The sequence below is a fragment of the Schistocerca gregaria genome, chromosome 5 (genome assembly GCF_023897955.1).
Source record: "Schistocerca gregaria isolate iqSchGreg1 chromosome 5, iqSchGreg1.2, whole genome shotgun sequence".
NCBI classification, from domain to species: Eukaryota; Metazoa; Arthropoda; class Insecta; order Orthoptera; family Acrididae; genus Schistocerca; species Schistocerca gregaria.
The window spans coordinates 33,920,285-33,943,266 of NC_064924.1; the positions used below are offsets into that span (position 1 = coordinate 33,920,285).

Below are 22,982 nucleotides of genomic sequence, written 5' to 3' on the forward strand. Positions count from 1 at the left end.
CAGCAGCGACCATGGGTGCCTCTCAGACCAAGATGACAGGCTGTACCTGAGCAGCAGGCAACGCCTAGCAAGAGACGCTACTGGCAGGCTGCTGAGTATTGGTGTGGGGGTGGGGGGGGGGGGGGGAGGGGGAGGCGGTCCAGACAGTGGCCACGCCCACAAGAAGTCCTAGGGGCAGCTGATGAGACTGGGTAGCTGGCAGTCACCTCCACTGATGAAGTGGCAATCGGTGTATGTGGCAGGACAAATGCGGTGGCGTTAGGCGCTGGTGAAGGTGGGAGGGGGCCGATGCCCACCGGCATTGTCGGCAAAACTAGTGCTGGGCTGCACCTAGCATAACAAACTGACGCCACAGTGGCGATGTTTCAACGCTGTGCAGCCTTAGTAACTGGTCGCATGCTGCAATTACTGCACTATAGCGGGTCCTCCCTCTTCTTCATGTACTTATAGTTCTACTCTGATCCAGTGTAGATAACGCAACAGTATTATGGCATATGGTCAAGGCCGTGACGGAAGAAGTAGCAACGTCGACTGTGATGTCAGCAACATGTATAACCAGCAAGATGTTATGGTTGTCAGCATTGTGCCCCAGGATGACACGTAACATTGGCATGTTACTGCAAGTCCTAAGTGACGATATGATTTCAGTATCCCATACACCATATCCCATGGCCACTAGGTTTTCTTTGAAGTGGTCCATCTTGAGTGGGATGTAGCAGAAGAACACCTCAACAGCTGGAGAGGCTCTGCATTGTGCATGAAGCAATTTAGCCCTTCCATGCAGATGTAGGCCATGAGCGAGGTGGGGTCGCCAGGTACATCTTATAAAAGTCATCACTGGCGGCACAGATCAATTTGATGTTTGCCAACCTATGGATCATCAATCGTAAATCTTCACTTCCCACCACTGGATGACGACCGGAGGATGGGACGAAGTTTTTTTCACCATCAGTGTCACATTATCTGTTCTCTTCTTTGGCTGCCATGTGGCAGAGGTGGATGCAAAAAAGTAATCTTCAACTGTCGCTGCTGAGTACTTGTACCAGACCTATGAAACTTCCATGTGGTCGACTTCGTGGGACGCACATGTCAGAAAAAAACCCATCAGGATCATCAGATTTGTTTCAGACAGGTCCATGGCATCTTACTTTGCAATGACTGGCTGGGCAGCAGCCAGAAGAGCTCTTGTGGAGGCATGTTTGGCAGGGCTGATGGCGGCAGTATACTGGCTTCTTCATAGAGCAGAGTCTGCTGAGCAGGACAGTGACTGCTTGAGTGACCGTCACTATCTGAGCCTTCCCTGGCAGTACTGTGACGTCCTGCATCGCCACACCTGCCAGCGCCGCTCCAGTGCAACGACCTCTTAGAAAGTCTCTACTGGAGGTGCAACAGAACGCTGCATCGACTGTACAGCGAGTGATTTCAGCTCATTATCCTCTCTGTGGTATAGTGAACCGCCGGTAAGAAGGTTCTGGGGACCGAGATACTCTCGGCCACGACATCGCGAGAGAGTTTGAGTGGGTGTCATTCCGTCGTCCTAGTCGGATGCCAGGTCGTCGTAAGTGGGAGACCAGATGCGGCTACGCGATGACACCAACCTGCTACATCGTGGTCTTTCTTCATCGACATCTAACTATTCCATATTTTGTTTTCTCGATAAGTAATAAGCAACATTCTTCTGTAACTTTTGTGTGCCTGCACATGGATGGAGTGATATCTTAACAGATAGACTAAATTTACGTTTGCATCTATACGCTTACTTCGCGAGCCTTCATACGATGTGCACGGGAGGGTACCTGTACATCTACTAGTCTTACTTACATCACCTATCCAATTACACGTGATCTCTCTGGATGCTTCCATGCTGATGAGTTTAGTACTCCTTATTTGTGTATAGTAGATATGAGCCTAATTTATTTGAAAGACGATTAAGAGGAAGAAGGAACATATAATTTATGCTTTATGAAGCTCGAACATGAAGGAGTTCGAGACGTTTTACGTAAATGCCTTGTTTTACAAAATTCTGTAGAATTGTTGTAGTGTTTGGATTCCATTCCAAAGAGGTACTGGGAAGAGAGAAGTGATTGTAGAACGTAAACACTCACCAGTAACGCTGCACAGTTCAGCAGTTAAAGCAGTGCGGTTTCTGGTATATTACTCATGTGGAATGAAAGACTGTAAATACTCCAATACAGGGAATATATATGTACTACATGACGTACTGTAAGGAGGCTGTTTAGGTTTTTTTAGTGGTAACGCCACATACCGCTCTGTATGAAAAATCACTGGCTGGGGTGTGTGCAGTCAGTGGCTGGTTGGCATTGTTGTAATACTCGCCATTGTAGTGTTGGGCAGCTGGATGTTAACAGCGCGTAGCGTTGCGCAGTTGGAAGTGAGCCGCCAGCAGTGGTGGAGGTGAGGAGAGAGATGGCGGAGTTTTGAAATTTGTAAGAATGGATGTAATGAACTGATATATATATTATGACTATTAAGGTAAATACATTGTTTGTTCTCTATTGAAATCATTCATTTGCTAACTATGCCTATCAGTAGTTAGTGCCTTCCGTAGTTTGAATCTTTTATTTAGCTGGCACAAGTGGCGCTCGCTGTATTGCAGTGGTTCGAGTAACAAAGATTTTTGTGAGTTAAGTGATTTGTGAAACGTATAGGTTAATGTTAGTCTGGGACATTCTTTTGTAGGGATTTTTGAAAGTCAGATTGCGTTGCGCTAAAAATATTGTGTGTCAGTTTAAGCACAGTTCTTGTATAATTGTTCAAAGTGGACGTTTCAGTACATTCACCCTGCAAGTTTTCTATCACACTCACTACTATGAGAAAATTTAAGATCACAAAACTACTACCCACTGCACCAAAGGACATAAAAAAGAAAAGTATGCATGCAATATATTGTCTCCCTAGGCATACTGCACCCACTTTTCACATCCGATTACGGTCCAGAAAATATGCTATGCTCGCTTCAGTCCTATAAAATTATCGTCAGCAAGGGAAATACATGAAACGACAGTAAGTTATGAAGGAATTAACAAACGCATAGCAGCGGCATCTGGCACGTGAAATTAAGTGCTATGCTCCTCCATCCCCCCATGAACCATGGACCTTGCCGTTGGTGGGGAGGCTTGCGTGCCTCAGCGATACAGATAGCCGTACCGTAGGTGCAACCACAACGGAGGGGTATCTGTTGAGAGGCCAGACAAACGTGTCGTTCCTGAAGAGGGGCAGCAGCCTTTTCAATAGTTGTAGGGGCAACAATATGGATGATTGACTGATCTGGCCTTGTAACAACAACCAAAACAGCCTTGCTGTGCTGGTACTGCGAACGGCTGAAAGCAAGGGGAAACTACAGCCGTAATTTTTCCCGAGGGCATGCAGCTTTACTGTATGATTAAATGATAATGACGTCCTCTTCCATTTCCAAATGACGCGCAGCTAGCGCCATTCGACTGCCAACACCGCGGTTCCTGGTGTAGCCGCTGTGCCGTGCGTGTTATCATTGCTTGTACAGCCCTCTCGCAGTGTCCGGAGCAAGTATGGTGGGTCTGACACACCGGTGTCAATGTGTTCTTTTTTCCATTTCCAGGAGTGTATGTGAGTGATTTTCAAACGATGAAAGCATGTTTTATTATCAAGTAGGATCATCCTAAGGTGGTGGTGAGTGCTTTAAGCGATCTGTTTGACTCCTGTAAATTGCTAAAAATTAATTGGATAGCGTAGTGTAAATGGAATATTTCCCACTATTTCTGATACCCAAATTGCACTAGCTCCCCATTTGTATCCAGTGTTATCGGATAGGAACATAGCATTCCGAGGCGAGATAAAAATGGCCATGTGTTTGTTAGGAGACGTGTCTTCACCACACAAAGAGGGAGTGACCACTTGAGGAAGACAGGGACAGGAAGCGTGTCTGGAATCTCCCGATCAACACAACGCCGCCACTGCATGCTGTTTTGCAGGTCGCAAGATTATAGGAGGCCGACATCCGGCCCATGGCGAGTGGTATTTAGTATCATGATCTGTAATTGGGCCACTGCACTGTTTATGACCTCCGTGACGGCCCCCGAACGACAGAGAGACGTGCAGGAGATCCCACACGGCGGCTACTATACTGCACTTCATTCTGTACCTTTGTGGTTACAGTTATTACCTCATGGAAAGCGGGGCTGGTAATCGAGGATCATACATGAAGTCTAAGTGGGGGAGCCCGTTCTCTTGGGAAATGTTTAAATGAAAATACCCATCAGTATCTTACTAGCCTTGATTTGAATTTCGTGTTGTGAGATGCTTCCTCTCCAGCACTGCCTGACTCTCCTTCCTGCCATTTTTGTCTGGGTTGTGGGGAGGGTAGGAGCGAGGGCTGGGGATGGGGCATCTTCTGGTGGTGGCGTTGTGCACTAGCTCAGTCGCTGCCTGCACGTCAAGGTGAGCACACACACGGAATTCTTCTAACAAGAATACAACTTTAATTTACAGCGGTGTAGGTTGAGGGGAAGGGGAGAGGTTGCATGAAAAGCACTAAGCAGAACAATTGTGTAAGATCATAAATCAATCAGCTGTCACAATTTAATTAATTTACTGATACATTTGAAATCAAAAGTGGTGCAGAACATAGTTTACCCCACTGCTGACAGTCAGTTAGTTGAGCAGGCATTTATCCAACTTCCAGAGAGAAAACGAATGATTTACTGAATCACGACCAAACCACACACTACTGCCCATAGGAAAAAAACAATTCAGTCCAAGGAATAATATACACTCTTCCAACGACTAGCCTGAGGATTTATTAATGATCACTACAAATTTGAGACCAACCAGGAACTGGACATGCTTAAATTGAAAAGGCAATTCGGTTGGACACAGAACATACTCGCTTTTGATCTTACCTACAATTACCGTTTCTTCTGTCACGTTGTTCTTCAGCTTTTGGCAGAGAGACTTGTTCCATTGTTCCCCTGCATACTTTCGGCCGCAACCCAGGAAATTTCCACGAAGTCATATCAGTTGAATCTTTACAACACGCCAAAGATGTGACACCGCTAACACACTGAATTATTGTTTTCAATTATATTTTCTCTTTCGCAAGATATCATTATTCAATGCGCAATTTGTCGTTGTTATGAAAACATGAGATAGCAGAGCTGTGAAACTTAAAATAAAAATTTTTCTGAACAAATGTGGCAGCAGAACTCTCTTGTGTTGAGAGTTTCGTGCGTAAACACCATCCAGGTCCCCGACCTCCCCGGTTAATTTTCCAAAATTTTTCTTTCATGCATTCTTTGCGCTGACAAATCACCATCACAGGAAAAAAATTACGGGGAGCAGTGGTTCACGATGTTCATTTTGGCGTTAGAATATCGTATACATTCACTAGAAACTACGTTGAATATTTTACAAAATTTAATGGTTCAAATGGCTCTGAGCAATATGGGACTTAACATCTCAGGTCGTCAGTCTCCTAGAACTTAGAATAATTAAACTTAACTAAGTTAAGGACATCACACACATCCATGCCCGAGGCAGGATTCGAACCTGCGACTGTAGGAGTCTCGCGGTTCCGGACTGAATCTCCTACAACTGCACGGCCACCGTGGCCGGCCATATTTTACATTTTTGATATAAGTTTCATTGTGTGTTTCAACACATAAAATTTCAGACTTTGCTGTTTCTCAATTTATTACACAGATTTCTTGAATAGAATACCTTCTGTAGTCTATGGATCAGCATTTATTTTTAATTCGCAGAAAACTGAAATCAAGTAAAAGGCAGGAAGTGTTTTTCACCCTTTACTTGGACATATCACGTTTACACAACGTTTTCACACGAAGACACGTATCGCTCTGATTTAGATTAAGGATTCTGTAAAATATATTTTTCATTTGGTGTGGTAATGATTGTACTTACTGAGAAAAAAATTAAAAACAAAATGTATGAACCATGATGCTGCATGGAAAAAATCTTACATAATACATATGACGGGCTAGATTTCAAGTTTACTTATTTGTCAGTGGAACTTAGTCAGTCAGTATTACAAAGTGTTACCCTGCCAAATACTTTCCGAAAGTATAACTGTTCTTCGGAACTGGTGTTGAAAACATCTCAGGTGATAATTCTCTGTACCACAACACGTCCAACCAGCAAGTAACACTGCACATAGAATGCAAGGCATCGCCCCTGGATGTTTTAGGACCAGCTCTGTCGCGTGTCGCTCAGTCACTCTTGACCTCCTTCCGCCGCGCTGCGTCGCCCCTCCAGAGAGCCGCCAGTAGGCAGCGCAGGCAGCGCAGGCAGGCGTAGGCGGCCGCCAGCGCGAGCAGCAGGGCGGCCAGGGCGAGTGCGGCGACGTCGAGCAGCAGGAGCTGGTGCCAGGGCAGGTCCAGGGAGGCGGGGCGCAGGTGCGGCGCCCCCCGGTGCCTCAGCACGTACTCCAGCCAGTAGACCGCCTCCTCCAGCGGCGGCCGGGGCCGGTCCCGGAAGAGCGCAGACAGCTCCCTCATGCGCTCTCGGTAGCTGAAACAGCACCGGTACGAGTGACGGCGAATTGGTCGCTTTACGTTCTACTAAAGAGAGGAGGCAAATAATTCTACATCTACACCTACATTGTTACTCTCCAAATCGCATATACGTGCCTGGCAAATGACTCGTCGACGCATCTTCACAATACTCCACGCAGGCAGTATGAACGAACATCTATATCTTTACGTGCAACCTCTGATTCTCCTTTTATTATGATGATGATCGTTTCTCCCAATGTAACATGGCGTCAAAAAAAATATTTTCACATTCAGAGGAGAAAATTGGTGATTGATATTTCGTGACAAGTTTATATGACAACTAGCTCTGCAGATGACGAAGATATTGATGAAAAGTATGATGAGATAAAAGAAATTATTCAGATAGTGAAGAGAGACAAAAATTTAATAGTCATGGGTGACTGGAATTCGACAGTAGGAAAAGGAAGAGAAGGAAACTAAGCAGATGAATATGGAATGGTGGTAAGGAATGAAGGAGGAAACTACCTGGTAGAATTTTGCACAGAGCATAACTTAATCATAGCTAACACTTGGTTCAAGAAACATGAAAGAAGGTTATGTACATAGAAGAAGCCTGGAGATACTGGAAGCTCTCAGACAGATAATATAACGGTAAGATAGAGGTTCACGAACCATGTTTTGGATTGTAAGACATTTCCAGGGCCAGATGTGGACTGTGACCACAATCTATTGGTTATGAACTATACATTAAAACTAAGAAACTGCAAAAAGGTGGGAATTCGAGGAGATCGAACCTGGATAAACTGAAAGAACCAGAGGTTGTACAGAGTTTTAGGAAGAGTATTAGGGAACGATTGACAAGAATGGGGGAAAGAAATACAGTAGAATAAGAATTGGTAGCTTCGAGAGATGAAATAGTGAAGGCAGGAGAGGATTAAATCAGTAAAAAGACGAGGGCTAATATAAATCCTTGGGTAACAGAAAAGATATTGAATTTAATTGATGAAAAGAGAAAATATAGTAAATGAAGCCATCAAAAAGGAATACCAACGTCTCAAAAATGAGATCGACAAGAAGTGCAAAATGGCTAAGCAAGGATGGCTAGAGGACGAATGTAAGGATGTAGAGGCGCATATCACTAGGGGTAAGATAGATACTGCCTACAGGAAAATTAAAGAGACCTTTGCAGAAAAGAGAACCACTTGCATGAATACCAAGAGCTCAGATGGAAACCAACGTCTCAAAAATGAGATCGACAAGAAGTGCAAAATGGCTAAGGAAGGATGGCTAGAGGACAAATGTAAGGATGTAGAGGCGCATATCACTAGGGGTAAGATAGATACTGCCTACAGGAACATTAAAGAGACCTTTGCAGAAAAGAGAACCACTTGCATGAATATCAAGAGCTCAGATGGAAACCCAGTTTCAAGCAAAGAAGTGAAAGCAGAAAGGTAGAAGGAATATACAGAGGGTCTATACTAGGGCGATGTTCTTGAGGACAATATTATGGAAATGGAATTGAATGTAGATGAAGGTGAAATAGGAGATACCATACTGCGTGAAGAGTTTGACAGATCTAAGTCGGAACAAATTCCATTAGAACTACTGACAGCTTTGGGAGAGCCAGGTCTAACAAAACTCTACCATCTAGTGAGCAAGATGTATAAGGAAGGCAAAATACCCTCACACTTCAAAAAGAATAAAATAATTTCAATCCCAAAGAAAGCAGGTGTTGACAGAAGTGAAAATTACCGAACGATCAGTTTAATAAGTCACGGCTGCAAAATACTAACACAAATTCCATGCGGAAAAACTGGTTGAAGCCGACCTCGGGGAAGATGTTTGGATTCCGTAGAAATGTTGGAACACGTGAGATAATACTGACCATAAGAGGTATCTTAGAAAGTAGATTAAGGAAAGGCGAACATACGTTTATAGCATTTTTAGACTTAGAGAAAGATTTTGACAATGTTGACTGGAATACTCTCTCTCAAATTCTGAATGTGGCAGGGAGCAAATGCAAGCACTAAAGCACTCCGTCGTCAGGCCACGAGTGGCCTACCGGGACCGCCCGACCACTGTGTCATCCTCAGTGGAGGATTCGAATAGTAAAGGTGGGGCGTCGGCACACCGAGGGTGCGAAAGGCTATTTACAATTTGTACAGAAATGGCAGATATAAGAGTCGAGGGGCATGAAAGGGAAGCAGTGGTTGGGAAGGGAGTGATACAGGGTTGTAGCCTATCCCCAATGTTATTCAATCTGTATACTGAGCCAGCAATAAAGGAAAAGAAAGAAAAATTCGGAGTAGGAATTAAAATCTATGGCGAAGAAATAAAAACTTTGAGGTTTGCCCATGACATTGTAATTCTGTGAGAGACAGCAAAGGACCTGGAAGAGCAGCTGAACGGAATGGACAGTGTATCGAAAGTAAATCGGGTGATGCTTGCGGGAATCACATTATGAAATGAGACGCTAATGAGACCCTTGAAGTTTTGTTATTTCTGGAGCAAAATAACTGATGATGGCCGAAGTAGAGAGGATATAAAATGTAGACTGGCAATGGCAAGGAAAGCGTTTCTGAAACAAGGGAACTCTGTTAACATCAAGTATAGATTTAAGTGTCAGGAAGTATGAAAGTGAAATGTAGACGATAAATAGTTTAGACAAGAACAGAATAGGAGCTTTCGAAATGTGGTGCCACAGAAGAATGCTGAAGATTAGATGGGAGATCACATAACTAATGAGGAGCTATTGTGTAGAATTGGAGAGAAGAGAAATTTATGGCACAACTTGACTAGAAGACGGGATCGGTTGTTAGGGCGTACTCTGAGGCATCAAGGGATCACTAATTTAGTCTTGGAGGGCAAAGTGGAGGGTAAAATCGTAGAGGGAGACCAACAGATGAATACAGTAAACAGATTCAGAAGGAAGTAGGTTGCAGTAGGTCCTGGGAGATGAAGAAGCTTGCACAGGATAGAGTACCATGGAGGGCTGCATCAAACCAGTCTCAGGACTGAAGACCACAACAACAAGAACAAGGACCCCACACAGCGCAGCAGTACCGTGAAAGAGGACGGACAAGTGTAGCGTGGGCACTCTCTTTAGTAGAACTGTTGCATCTGCTAAATGTTCGGCCAATAAAACCCAGTCTTTGGTTCGCTTTTCGCACCACACTTTCTATGTGTTGTTTCCAATTTAAGTTGTTCGTAACTGTAATTCCTGGATTTACGGCCTTTAGATTTGACTGATTTATCTTGTACATGAAGATTAAGAGTAGGTTTAATAATGAATAGGAAAATAGGAGTGCGGGTAGGCTACTACAAACAGCATAGTGAACGCATTATTGTGGCCAAGATAGATACGAAGCCCACACCTACTACAGTAGTACAAGTTTATATGCCAACTAGCTCTGCAGATGATGTAGAAATTGACGAAATGTATGATGAGATAAAAGAAACTATTCAGGTAGTGAAGGGAGACGAAAATTTAATAGTCATGGGTGACTGGAATTCGTCCGTAGGAAAAGGGAGAGAAGGAAAGATAGTAGGTGAATATGGATTGGGGGGAAGAAATGATAGAGAAAGCCGTCTGGTAGAATTTTGCACAGAGCATAACTTAATCGTAGCTAACACTTGGTTCAAGAATCATAAAAGAAGGTTGTATACATGGTAGAATCCTGGAAATACTAAAAGGTATCAGATAGATTACATAATGGTAAGACAGAGATTTAGGAATCAAGTTTTAAATTGTAAGACATTTCCATGGGCAGATGTGGACTCTGACCACATCTATTGGTTATGAACTGTAGATTAAAACTGAAGAAACTACAAAAAGGTGCTAAATTAAGGAGATGGGACCTGGATAGACTGAAAGAACCAGAGGTTGTAGAGTGTTTCAGGGAGAGCATAAGGGAACAATTGACAGGAATGGGGGAAAGAAATACAGTAGAAGAAGAATGGGTAGCTTTGAGGGATGAAGTAGTGAAGGCAGCAGACGATCAAGTAGGTAAAATGACGAGGGCTAGTAGAAATCCTTGGGTAACAGAAGAAATATTGAATTTAATTGATGAAAGGAGAAAATATAAAAACGCAATAAACGAAGCAGGCAAAAAGGAATACAAACGTCTCAAAAATTTGATCGACAGGAAGTGCAAAATGGCTAAGCAGGGATGGCTAGAGGACAAATGTAAGGATGTAGAGGCTTATCTCACTAGGGGTAAGATAGATACTGCCTACAGGAAAATTAAAGAGACCTTTGGAGAGAAGGCAACCGCTGGTATGAATATCAAGAGCTCAGAAGGAAACCCAGTTCTAAGCAAAGAAGGGAAGGCGGAAAGGTGGAAGGAGTATATTGAGGGTTTATACATGGGCGATGTACTTGAGGACTATATTATGGAAATGGAAGAGGATGTAAATGAAGACGAAATGGGAGATAAGATACTTTGTGAAGAGTGTGACCGGACATTGAAAGACTTGAGTCGAAACAAGGCCCCGGGAGTAGACAACATTCCATTAGAACTACTGACGACCTTGGGAGACCCAGTCATGACAAAACTGTACCATCTGGTGAAAAGATGTATGAGACAGGCGAAATACCCTCAGACTTCAAGAAGAATATAATAATTCCAATCCCAAAGAAAGCAGGTGTTGACAGATGTGAAAATTACCGAACTATCAGTTTAATAAGTCACAGCTGCAAAATACTAACGCGAATTCTTTACAGACGAATGGAAAAACTGATAGAAGCGGACCTCGGGGAAGATCAGTTTGGATTCCGTAGAAACGTTGGGACACGTGAGGCAATACTGACATTACGATTTATCTTAAAAGAATGATTAAGAAAAGGCAAACCTACGTTTCTAGCATTTGTAGACTAGGGGAGCTTTTGACAATGTTAACTGGAATACTCTCTTTCAAATTCTGGAGGTGGCAGGGGTAAAATATGAGAGCGTAACGCTATTTACTATTTATACAGAAACCAGATGGCAGTTATAAGAGTCGAGGGACATGAAAGGGAAGCAGTGGTTGGGAAGGGAGAGAGACAGGGTTGTAGCCTCTCCCCAATGTTATTCAATCTGTATGTTGAACAAGCAGTGAAGGAAACAAAAGAAATATTCGGAGTAGGTATTAAAATTCATGGAGAAGAAATAAAAACTTTGAGGTTCGTCGATGACATTGTAATTCTGTCAGAGATAACAAAGGACTTGGAAGAGCAGTTGAACGGAATGGACAGTGTCTTGAAAGGAGGATATAAGATGAACATCAACAAAAGCAAAACGAGGATAATGGAATGTAGTCGAATAAAGTCGGGTGATGCTGAGGGCATTAGGTTACGAAATGAGACACTTAAAGTAGTAAAGGAGTTTTGCTATTTGGGGAGCAAAATAACTGATGATGGTCGAAGTAGAGAGGATATAAAATGTAGACTGGCAATGGCCAGGAAATGGTTTCCGAAGAATAGAAATTTGTTAACATCGAGTATAGATTTAAGTGTCAGGAAGTCTTTTCTGAAAGTATTTGTATGGAGTGTGGCCTTGTATGGAAGTGAAACATGGACGATAACTAGTTTGGACAAGAAGAGAATAGAAGCTTTCGAATTGCGGTGCTACAGAAGAATTATAAATATTACATGGGTAGATCACATAACTAATGAGGAGGTATTGAATAGATCTGGGGAGAAGAGGAGTTTGTGGCACAACTTGACAAAAAATAGGGACCGGTTGGTAGGACATGTTTTGAGTCATCTAGGGATCACAAATTTAGCATTGGAGGGCAGCGTGGAGGTTAAATATCTTAGAGGGAGACCAAGAGATGAATACACTAAGCAGATTCAGAAGGATGTAGGTTGCAGTAACTACTGGGAGATGACGAAACTTGCACAGGATAGAGTAACATGGAGAGCTGCATCAAACCAGTCTCAGGACTGAAGACCACAACAACAATACGAAGATTAACGTGTACCTTTCGTCACTCATGTCGATGGCCTCACACTTTTCATTATTTAGGGTGAAGTGGCATTTTTCGCACCAGATACATATCTTTTCTAAATCGTTTTGAATTTTTTTATCTTCTGACGGCTTTAGTAGACGGTAAATGACAGCACAATCTACAAACATCCTGTGGCGGCTGTGCAGATTGTCTCTTTTTTTTGTCATCAGTCTACTGACCGGTTTGATGTGGCCCGCCACGAATTCCTTTCCTGTGCTAACCTCTTCATCTCAGAGTAGCACTTGCAGCCTACGTCCTCCATTATTTGCTTGACGTATTCCAATCTCTGTCTTCCTCTACAGTTTTTGCACTCTATAGCTCCCTCTAGTACCATGGAAGTCATTCCCTCATGTCTTAGCAATTGTCCTATCATCCTGTCCCTTCTCCTTATCACTGTTTTCCACATATTCCTTTCCTCTCCGATTCTGTGTAGAACCTCCTCATTCCTTACCTTATCAGTCCACCTAATTTTCAACTTTCATCTATAGCACCATATCTCAAATGCTTAGATTCTCTTCTGTTCCGGTTTTCCCACAGTCCATGTTTCACTACCACCTCAAATTAAGGCCGGTATTTGATATTAGTAGACTTCTCTTGGCCAGAAATGCCTTTTTTGCCATAGCGAGTCTGCTTTTGATGTCCTCCTTGCTCCGTCCGTCATTGGTTATTTTACTGCCTAAGTGGCAGAATTCCTTAACTTCATCGATTTCGTGACCATCAATCCTGATGTTAAGTTTCTCGCTGTTCTCATTTCTACTACTTCTCATTACCTTCGTCTTTCTCCTATTTACTCTCAAACCATACTGTGTACTCATTAGACTGTTCATTCCGTTCAGCAGATCATTTAATTCTTCTTCACTGTCACTCAGGATAGCAATGTCATCAGCGAATCGTATCATTGATATCCTTTCACCTTGTATTTTAATTCCACTCCTGAACCTTTCTTTTATTTCCACCATTGCTTCCTCGATGTACAGATTGAAGAGTAGGGGCGAAAGGCTACAGCCTTGTCTTACTCCCTTCTTAATACGAGCACTTCGTTCTTGATCGTCCACTCTTATTATTCCCTCTTGGTTGTTGTACATATTGTATATGACCCATCTCTCCCTATAGATTATTCCTACTTTTTTCAGAATCTCGAACAGCTTGCACCATTTTATATTGTCGAACGCTTTTTCCAGGTCGACAAATCCTATGAACGTGTCTTGATTTTTCTTTAGCCTTGCTTCCATTATTAGCCATAACGCCAGAATTGCCTCTCTCGTGCCTTTACTTTTCCTAAAGCCAAACTGATCGTCACCTAGCGCATTCTCAATTTTCTTTTCCATTCTTCTGTATATTATTCTTGTAAGCAGTTGCGATTCATGAGCTGTCAAGTTGATTGTGCGATAATTCTCGCACTTGTCAGCTCTTGCCGTCTTCGGAACTGTGTGGATGATGCTTTTCCGAAAGTCAGATTATATGTCGCCAGACTCATATATTCAACACACCAACGTGAATAGTCGTTTTGTTGCCACTTCCCCTAATGATTTTAGAAATTCTGATGGAATGTTATCTATCCCTTCTGCCTTATTTGACCGTAAGTCCTCCAAAGCTCTTTTAAATTCCGATTCTAATACTGGATCCCCTATCTCTTCTAAATCGACTCCTGTTTCTTCTTCTATCACATCAGACAAATCTTCACCCTCATAGAGGCTTTCAAGGTATTCTTTCCACCTATCTGCTCTCTCCTGTGCATTTAACAGTGGAAGTTCCGTTGCACTCTTAATGTTACCACCGTTGATTTTGATGTCACCAAAGGTTGTTTTGACTTTCCTGTATGTTGAGCCTGTCCTTCCGACAATCTTATCTTTTTCGATGTCTTCAAATTTTTCCTGCAGCCATTTCGTCTTAGCTTCCCTGCACTTCCTATTTATTTCATTCCTCAGCGACTTGCATTTTTGTATTCCTGATTTTCCCGGAACTGTTTGTACTTCCTCCTTTCATCAATCAACTGAAGTATTTCTTCTGTTACCCATGGTTTCTTCGCAGCTACCTTCTTTGTACCTATGTTTTCCTTCCCAACTACTGTGATGGCCCTTTTTAGAGACGTCCATTCCTCTTCAACTGTGTTGCCTTTTGCGCTATTCCTTATTGCTGTATCTCTAGCGTTAGAGAACTTCAAACGTATCTCGTCATTCCTTAGAACTTCCGTATCCCACTTCTTAGCGTATTGATTCTTCCTGACTAATGTCTTGAACTTCAGCCTACTCTTCATCGCTACTATATTGTGATCTGAGTCTATGTCTGCTCCTGGGTACGCCTTACAGCCCAGTATCTGATTTCGGAATCTCTGTCTGACCATGATGTAATCTAATTGAAATCTTTCCGTATCTCCCGGCCTTTTCCAAGTATACCTCCTCCTCTTGTGATTCTTGAACAGGGTATTCGCTATTACTAGCTGAAATTTGTTACAGAACTCAATTAGGCTTTTCCTCTTTCATTCCTTGTCGCAAGCCCATATTCTCCTGTAACCTTTTCTTCTACTCCTTCCCCTACAACTGCATTCCAGTCGCCCATGACTATTAGACTTTCGTCCCCATTTACATACTGTATTACCCTTTCAATATCCTCATACACTTTCTCTATCTGTTCATCTTCAGCTTGCGACGTCGGCATGTATACCTGAATCATCGTTGTCGGTGTTGGTCTGCTGTCGATTCTGATTAATACAACCCAGTCACTGAACTGTTCACAGTAACACACCCTCTGCCCTACCTTCCTATTCATAACGAATCCTACACCTGTTGTAAGTAGGCTGTTTTGGTTTTTTTTATTGGTAACTCCGCCACGTAACGCTCTGTATGAAAATCACTGGCTGTGCCGTGTGCAGTCTGTGGCTGGTTTGCATTGTTGTCTGCCATTGTAGTGTTGGGCAGCGGCAGCTGGATGCTAACAGCGCGTAGCGTTGCACAGTTGAAGGTGAGCCGCCAGCAGTGGTGGATGTGGGGAGAGAAATGGCGGAGTTTTGAAATTTGTAAGACTGGATGTCATGAACTGCTATATATATTATGACTATTAATGTAAATACATTGTTTGTTCTCTATAAAAATCTTTCATTCGCTAACTATGCCTATCAGTAGTTAGTGCCTCCCGTAGTTTGAATCTTTTATTTAGCTGGCAGTAGTGGTGCTCGCTGTAATGCAGTAGTTCGAGTAACGAAGATTTTTGTGAGGTAAGTGATATGTGAAACGTATAGGTTAATGTTAGTCAGGGTCATTTTTTTTGGGATTTTTGAAAGTCAGATTGCGTTGCGCTAAAAATAATATGTGTCAGTTTAAGCACAGTTATGTATAATTGTTCAAAGGGGACGTTTCACTGTTACACCATTTTCTGCTGCTGTTGATATTACCCGATACTCATCTGACCAGAAATCCTTGTCTTCCTTCCACTTCACTTCACTGACCCCTACTATATCTAGATTGAGCCTTTGCATTTCCCTTTTCAGATTTTATAGTTTCCGTACCACGTTCAAGCTTCTGACATTCCACACCCCGACTCGTAGAACATTATCCTTTCGTTTATTATTCAATCTTTTACTCATGGTAACCTCCCCCTTGGCAGTCCCCTCCCGGAGATCCGAATGAGGGACTATTCCGGAATCTTTTGCCTATGGAGAGATCATCATGACACTTCTTCAATTACAGGCCACATGTCCTGTGGATACACGTTACGTGTCTTTAATGCAGTGGTTTCCATTGCCTTCTGCATCCTCATGTCGTTGATCATTGCTGATTCTTCCGCCTTTAGGGGCAATTTCCCACCCCTAGGACAAGAGAGTGCCCTGAAACTCCTTCCGCTCCTCCGCCCTCTTTGACAAGGCCGTTGGCAGAATGAGGCTGACTTCTTATGCCAGAAGTCTTCGGCCGCCAATGCTGATTATTTATCAAAATTTAGGCAGTGGCGGGGATCCAACCCGGGACCGAAAACGTTTTGATTATGAATCAAAGACGCTACCCCTAGACCACGGGTAAGGGACAGCAGTGAAATACCAGTGAACCAATAGTTGCTGTAAAGGCACTGGAACCCACAGTTTCTGATGTACCGTGGAACCAACAGTTTCTACCAGGATGTTGGAACCGGCAGTTTCTGATAACATATTTCACGATGGAGTTTCTGCTAATATTCGGAACCCACAGTTTCTGTCAGTATCCTGCGAAGTAGAGTTCCTTCCTGTATAATGTGAACCGTGTGCGAGACAAATACCTCCTACCTGGCGAACTTGAGAACTGATTCGGAGTATGTGCAGAGCTAGGACTCTCTGACGGGGGGATGATGGAAGCGACAGTCGGGCGAAGGCTCGTGCAGAGCCTTGGGGAGGACGGCGCACGAGGCAACTTGCCCGGTGTGATCACGTTCCAGCAGCGGTGCGCGCCTTCTGGCGCTGCCGGTGGACACCTCTGCGGCACTTCCTGCGCCGTGGCGGCCGTTTGACGAGCATTCGGAGCGGGCGTTTACTCTACTTGCGTGCCATGCTCGGTGGAAGACAAAGTTTGGGGTCTGCCGCTACCTGTTTTAATGGTGACCGTTATTTTGGCATTTCTACGACACTCGTTCCGGCCGGTGGCTTTTGAGTGACTAATTCTCCGCTACCCGTTTTGCTGCCCTGCTTTCATAAAGTCTATCTCTGAACTTTTGTCACGTATGCTCAACCTTCTTCCTCGCAAGCAAACTACTGGACCTATTATAGCTGATCACTCTTAAACTAAAAAGCCAAATACTGCAGGGAGATCAGTCTTTTAGTGTTATTCGTTTTTATTCTTTTAAAGGATGTTGCGACTTGTATGTGTTGTCTTACTTTAACTGTTCAGCTTTTGTTTATCAAGAAGGTGACGATAACAACAGTTGTGCGAAAGTATGAGTGATTTGTAATTCTTGTTAAGTTTTAGTTAATAGTTGCCTGAGTGATCCTTCTGTCGTACTGAAGTGCTCGATACTTGTTAGCGTGTGTAACTCAAATTGTCTAACCAAACACTTGTTCACGGTTGAGGCAACCGGTAGCATTTGAGCTGCACCCAGGATAGAGGCTTACATTGTTCGGCACGCCTGATTAATATGAAATTTTTTTCGAGATGCTATTAAATTTCTCGTGCCAGCTTCTGCTCTAACCTCGAGAACATGTTTTCTGACATGTGCCAGTAAACTACTGTTTGATCCCAGCCTTATTTGACCCTAAAATTGTCGGGCTGCGTGTGTGAGACCCACTAATTTTTGTTTCACTGAACTTATATTCTTGTAGTTGCCCATTTGACTCGAGCACTGTGGTAACTTCTTTTAATATCCGAAAGAAAACATTCACGTCGTGAATGAAGGTTTTCTTCCTTTTAGTTATTGTTTGGCAGTCTTCCAAAAAGCGCATAGGTCTGTCAGATCCAGCCCGCCAATTTACGTTACCCATTTCTGTCAGTACTATCCCATTATTATGATGGTGTAATCTGGCACTTAGTTACTTTGCGAACTATTTGTGATGTTCTAAAACCGAATTATCATTGTCAATAGTTTACAGTTTGAAATGGTAAGACAATATTTTCATGCAGTGAGATTTCCGAATTTTGTCTGATGGTGAGAGTGAAGTACACGATTCTGACAAGGACCCAGAGTTCGAAATATACCGTGATCAGGACAGTAATAGGGAAATATGTGTTGGTGAAGTCAAAGATGTTCAGTCTTCCACCAGCACCGATGCACCTACTGTTGCTGATTCAGGCACATGTGCCATAACTGACTCAGGTACATAACCTATGCGATTTTATGAAGGAAGGACTGGAGCAACTACCTGGAGAAAAAATTGTTTCCCACAAATTGTCGAACAAGACGTCACAAGTTTTGATGACTAGAAGGCATATTTTGTCCTATTTTACTTAGCTGGAACATTGCATGGCGGTAAAATGTATGTCGAAGACGTTTGGAATACAGATGCGACCGGAATAGAAACCTTTCGAGCAAGTATGTCATTGGAAAGGTTCAGATTTTTTACTCATATCAGATTTGACAACATCCAAACGAGGAAAGAAAGAAAAGCATAAGATATTCTTGCTGCCATAAGATTCATTCTTGATGTATCTAACTTCCGTGCATATTTTTCTCTAGCATGAACCGGCCAAGTATGGGATCAAGGTTCTGATCTTGGCTTCTTCTAAAACATGCTATGCAAAATATTTGGACGTCTATCGATGTGCACAACCACAAGGACAATAGAAAGTCAGTAATAAGGCAGATGATGTTGTTTTGCGTCTTGTAGATGCAGTGAAAGGGTCTCGAAGAAACCTGATAATAGGTAATTGATTTACTGCCTACCCACTCGTCAGAAGTAAAGACTAGTACTGTTCTTGGTACGTTAAAAAATAAACCCGAAATTCCAGGTGAGTCTGAAAAAGAATACCCAGGTATGTTAAGATTTTAGGAAGATGTCACATTACTCTCATATGTACCAAAACGAAACATCTCAGTACTGCTTTTTCGTCAATGTATCATTGTGATGAAATTGACAGTGACAGTTGTGAAAAGAAAAAACGAAGTGTAATAATGTACTACAAAGGGCGGTGTTGATGTTGTTGATGCTACGTGTGGTGAATATACTGTTGCTAGAGGGACAAGACGTTGGAATTTCACTCTTTTTTCAGCTGCTGAACTTTGCTGCTCTCAATGGCTGCATTGTATTCAAAGCAAACAGAAAGATTTGAGCTAGAAGAGAATACCTCAGAACCCTAGGAAAGTCTCTCATAACACTATATTTGACGATGCGTGCAACCCAGCCAAACCTCCTGTGACAAATTCGCAGCCCTGCCTCTAACCACTCCGGCACCAAAGAAAAAAATTAGTCGAAGATCGACAACCAGAGGGAAGGCGAAGATGCAAAACCAAACACTTCTGCAAAGTTTGAAAGGAATGGTTATGCTCGACACATGCTGAAATGGTTTGCGGCGACTGTTTTGAAAAATGATGATTTTAGAGGAAGATATCTCACAAACTATTCATTATACTCACAATTTCGTTGTATATGGTGAAATTTTTTTCAGTTGCTTTTTTACAGTTATTGTATAATTCAGAAGGTTAAAATAATGTAAATATAGCATTAACTAGTACCTTAACAAAATAAAAATTTGTCATTTCATGGAAATATACTGTTCCTCACTTGTTTTCTTTTATTTAGTGGGTCCCACAGACGCACTCCGACTAATCTTGAAACTATTTGCCGCCCACCGTTCTAGTGTTAAGAGAGGTTTTATGTATGTCGTAGTTGATCTAATGCTAGCTATCTCCATGCCTTGTCGCTGCGGATCGGGTGCCCTATGTCTACCTCGGAGTGATACGTGTTGTTCGCGGGCCGGATCCACGTGATTTATTGTCGCCTAAGGAACCTCTTTGAGTAAATTGTTTTGCTTGAAATTCTGGAAGCATAAAGAGACTATACACATTGCACTGTTTAATAAGAAAATATTTAATACCTGAAGTAACTAATTTACCTCCGTAATCCTTAGGAACATAATGCAAATTCGGTTTTTTAATGTAAATGAACTGTGTTCTATAGTTGCACTCTTTTAGTAAGAATAGATTTAATGCCTTAAATTAGTAAATTGCTTTTTGTACAACTTTTGGAATATGATGAAAATTGGTTTCTTGGCGTAAATGAACCTTATCGTAGAGTTACATCGCTGTAGCAAGGTTTAGTTCTTACTGCTAGTAAATGTTTTTTCTCAAAAGAAAGGAATTAACGAAAATTTGTAGTATTGTAGTAATTTTTAGTATTGTAGTATTCTAGTAACTTGCAGTATTCTACTAATAAATTTATGAAAATGTTATTTTGAAGAATCCAAGGATGTTCAAATTGTTACCCAGTCCTTACATTAAGACCTGGTGATGGTGTCATCTCATTAATTAACGTCCTTGTTAAAGTCATATCAGAAAGGAAACTACAGTGTCTGACAGTATATTGGAATGTGCAGTTTTTGGTAGCACAAAGGAACTTGCAGATTCTGATACCACAGTCCCAGTTTCAACTAGTGCAATTGATCCCTTAGTTCCTTCTAGTGCATTACAACAGGCAGTTTCTCATAACACAATGGAACACACAGTTTCTGTCAGCATGCTGAACTTCGCTGTTTCTGCTAGCCTACTGCAAAGAGCAATTTCTGATACTACTATCAAACATGCAGTTTCCGCTAGGTTGCTGGAACCCACAGTTTTTGTTAATATATTTGAGATGTAGTTTCCTCTAATACATTGAAACCCACAGATTCTCTTAGCACCCTGGAATCTACGATTTCTTTCAACATGATGGAGTCCACAGTATCTGCTAATACTTTGGAACCCGCAATTTCTACTGGCAGAATGGAACCAACAGATTTTTATATTACACCGAAATTTCAGCTAGTGTAGTGGAACCTTCAGTTCCTGCTACTAAATGGGAAAGTGCAACTTCTGCGATTGATAAAACCCACAGTTTTTGCTAAAGCGATAGAACCCTCAGGTTTTGGAAACAGCAATTTCTGCAAGTGAGATACAATCACAGTTTTTGCTAGGTCATTGGAACTCACAGTTTGTGCTACCTTACGTAACACTACAGTTTTATTAGTATGTTGGAAACCACAGTTTCTGGTACTATGTTAGATCCTGAAGTTTCTGCCAGTACAGTCAATGTCGAGTGATGAAGTGACATTATTTGCCCCGTTCACACAAATTAATCATATACTACATAAAATACCATCAGCCAGTATTTTACCAAAGAACTCAAACTACACGTAACCAAACCCAAGCCAGATATAGGTCATCAGTCAGGGATCCCACATTACACTGACATTAAAATTCATGAACCTATTAATTACTCTATCGCCGTCTTATATAACAACTACATTCAAAACACATATCAGTTGGGTTCAGCTGATTTCCTACTGTTAGTAATAACATTTCGGAATGATCAGCCAAATGCATTTTTTTTTAAGAAAGGAAAATAAAATATTGGTATTTCCAGTATTCCAGCCAAGAATCTGCAAACCCTAGTCAGATGCGAGGATACTTATACTATCCGACAGCAGTCAGAAATACGTTGCAAAATAAAGAACATTCATAATGACAGTGTAGCGGAGGGTACGTTTGGCGCTAACGTCACCTCTAGCTTTCCCTGTTCCGTTCGCGAGTAGTCCCTGATGTGCACGGCTGTCGATAAGGCTCCGTGCGACCTCTGACTAGTATTATTTTCTCATTGTCACCAGAGAGCGAGATGTACTTCTGTGAGAGGAAGCAATAGGTTTCCAAAATCTCAGCGGAAGCTTACTTTCGGAATTTCAACGGTAAACGTTTCTGGCTCGCTTAAAAACATTCTCTGCACGACGCCTCTCCTTTAGCCTCTGACAGTGGAGTTTGTTGAGTAACTCCGTAATGCTCTTATGGCTACTAAACGATCCTGTGACGAGAGACTCCGCCCTTCGTTGGATCTTCTTCCTCAGTTAGCTCAACCTTTAGGGCTCCACCACTGGCAAGCAGCATTCAAGAATCGGTCAAACAAGTGCTCGTGAGCCATTCATTTAATGGACGAATCACACTTCCTGCCTAATCTTCCCATCAATCGCAGCTTGCGTCTGCTTTCCACACTATCAGTTTTATGTGAGCACTCCAGTTTAGGTCGCTCCTAGCTATTTTATGGTTGGTTTCAGTGACTTATATGCAATAGTGTAATCGAAGAGTAACAGTCCACTTCGTCTGCAAATGATCAGTTTGTCACATTTCTTTACCCTCAGTGCCAAGTGGCAGTCATCTGTACAGCCATCTGCAGTTCGCTACACTCTTCTGACATTGCAGCCCATAGACAACAACATCGTCTACAAACAGCCTCATGGAGTTTCTGCTGTCATTCGCATCCTAATTTGTATACATTGTAATGAATAGTAGTCCCATAGAATAGCTCGGTGTAGCCATGTAGTTTATTTCACGGTTGTCAATTACGTACTGCCAAGAACGATGTTTTGAGTTTTGTTTTTGCTAGGAAGTCCTGTATTAAGTCATAAATCTCGTCCGGTAGTTAGTAATTGCACTGTATTTTGTTCACTAAATGATACTATCATCCAATATATCTGCTAGGCACCTGAGTGTGAATTGCAAGGCATTCTTGTAGATTGTCTGTTGATGCCTGTCTCGGGTTCTTTAGATGTCTTTTATTTACAGATTTTCATGCCGGTTCGCCAGCAAAAGGGGCTGGCATCGCCAACGGTTCACCCTCGACTTCCGTTGGCGGACTAGCGTCGAACCCGTAGCCAGAGACCACACGTATGCCAACGTCTGAGAGCTTTACGCTGGTCATTGTCGCGAATGATAGAAAACAGGGTTAAAAATCAAGTTAGATGTAGGCTTGGAAATTCCTGCTACCAGGAATTCGTCCGCATCGGACGTGGCCGGACGTAGCTTATGTGTAATGTTTACTCCCTTAACAAGAGCGGACTATGCCGCATCACG

At 42.4% G+C, this 22,982-nt stretch overlaps 1 protein-coding gene across 3 annotated transcripts in view; it reads right to left on the minus strand.

Moving 5' to 3' along the window:
* Positions 1-22,982, minus strand: part of LOC126272427 (UDP-glucosyltransferase 2-like) — a 197,757-nt gene that overhangs the window by 117,081 nt on the left and 57,694 nt on the right. The window contains exon 6 of one of the 3 annotated variants that reach the window (XM_049975283.1): positions 5,494-6,522. The exons of the other annotated variants lie outside the window; for them this stretch is intronic. Coding sequence (XP_049831240.1) covers positions 6,222-6,522 — 301 coding nt within the window. The 3' untranslated portion in view covers positions 5,494-6,221. Of the gene's footprint in view, positions 1-5,493; positions 6,523-22,982 lie in introns of those variants that run through there. 3 annotated transcript variants of the gene reach the window in all.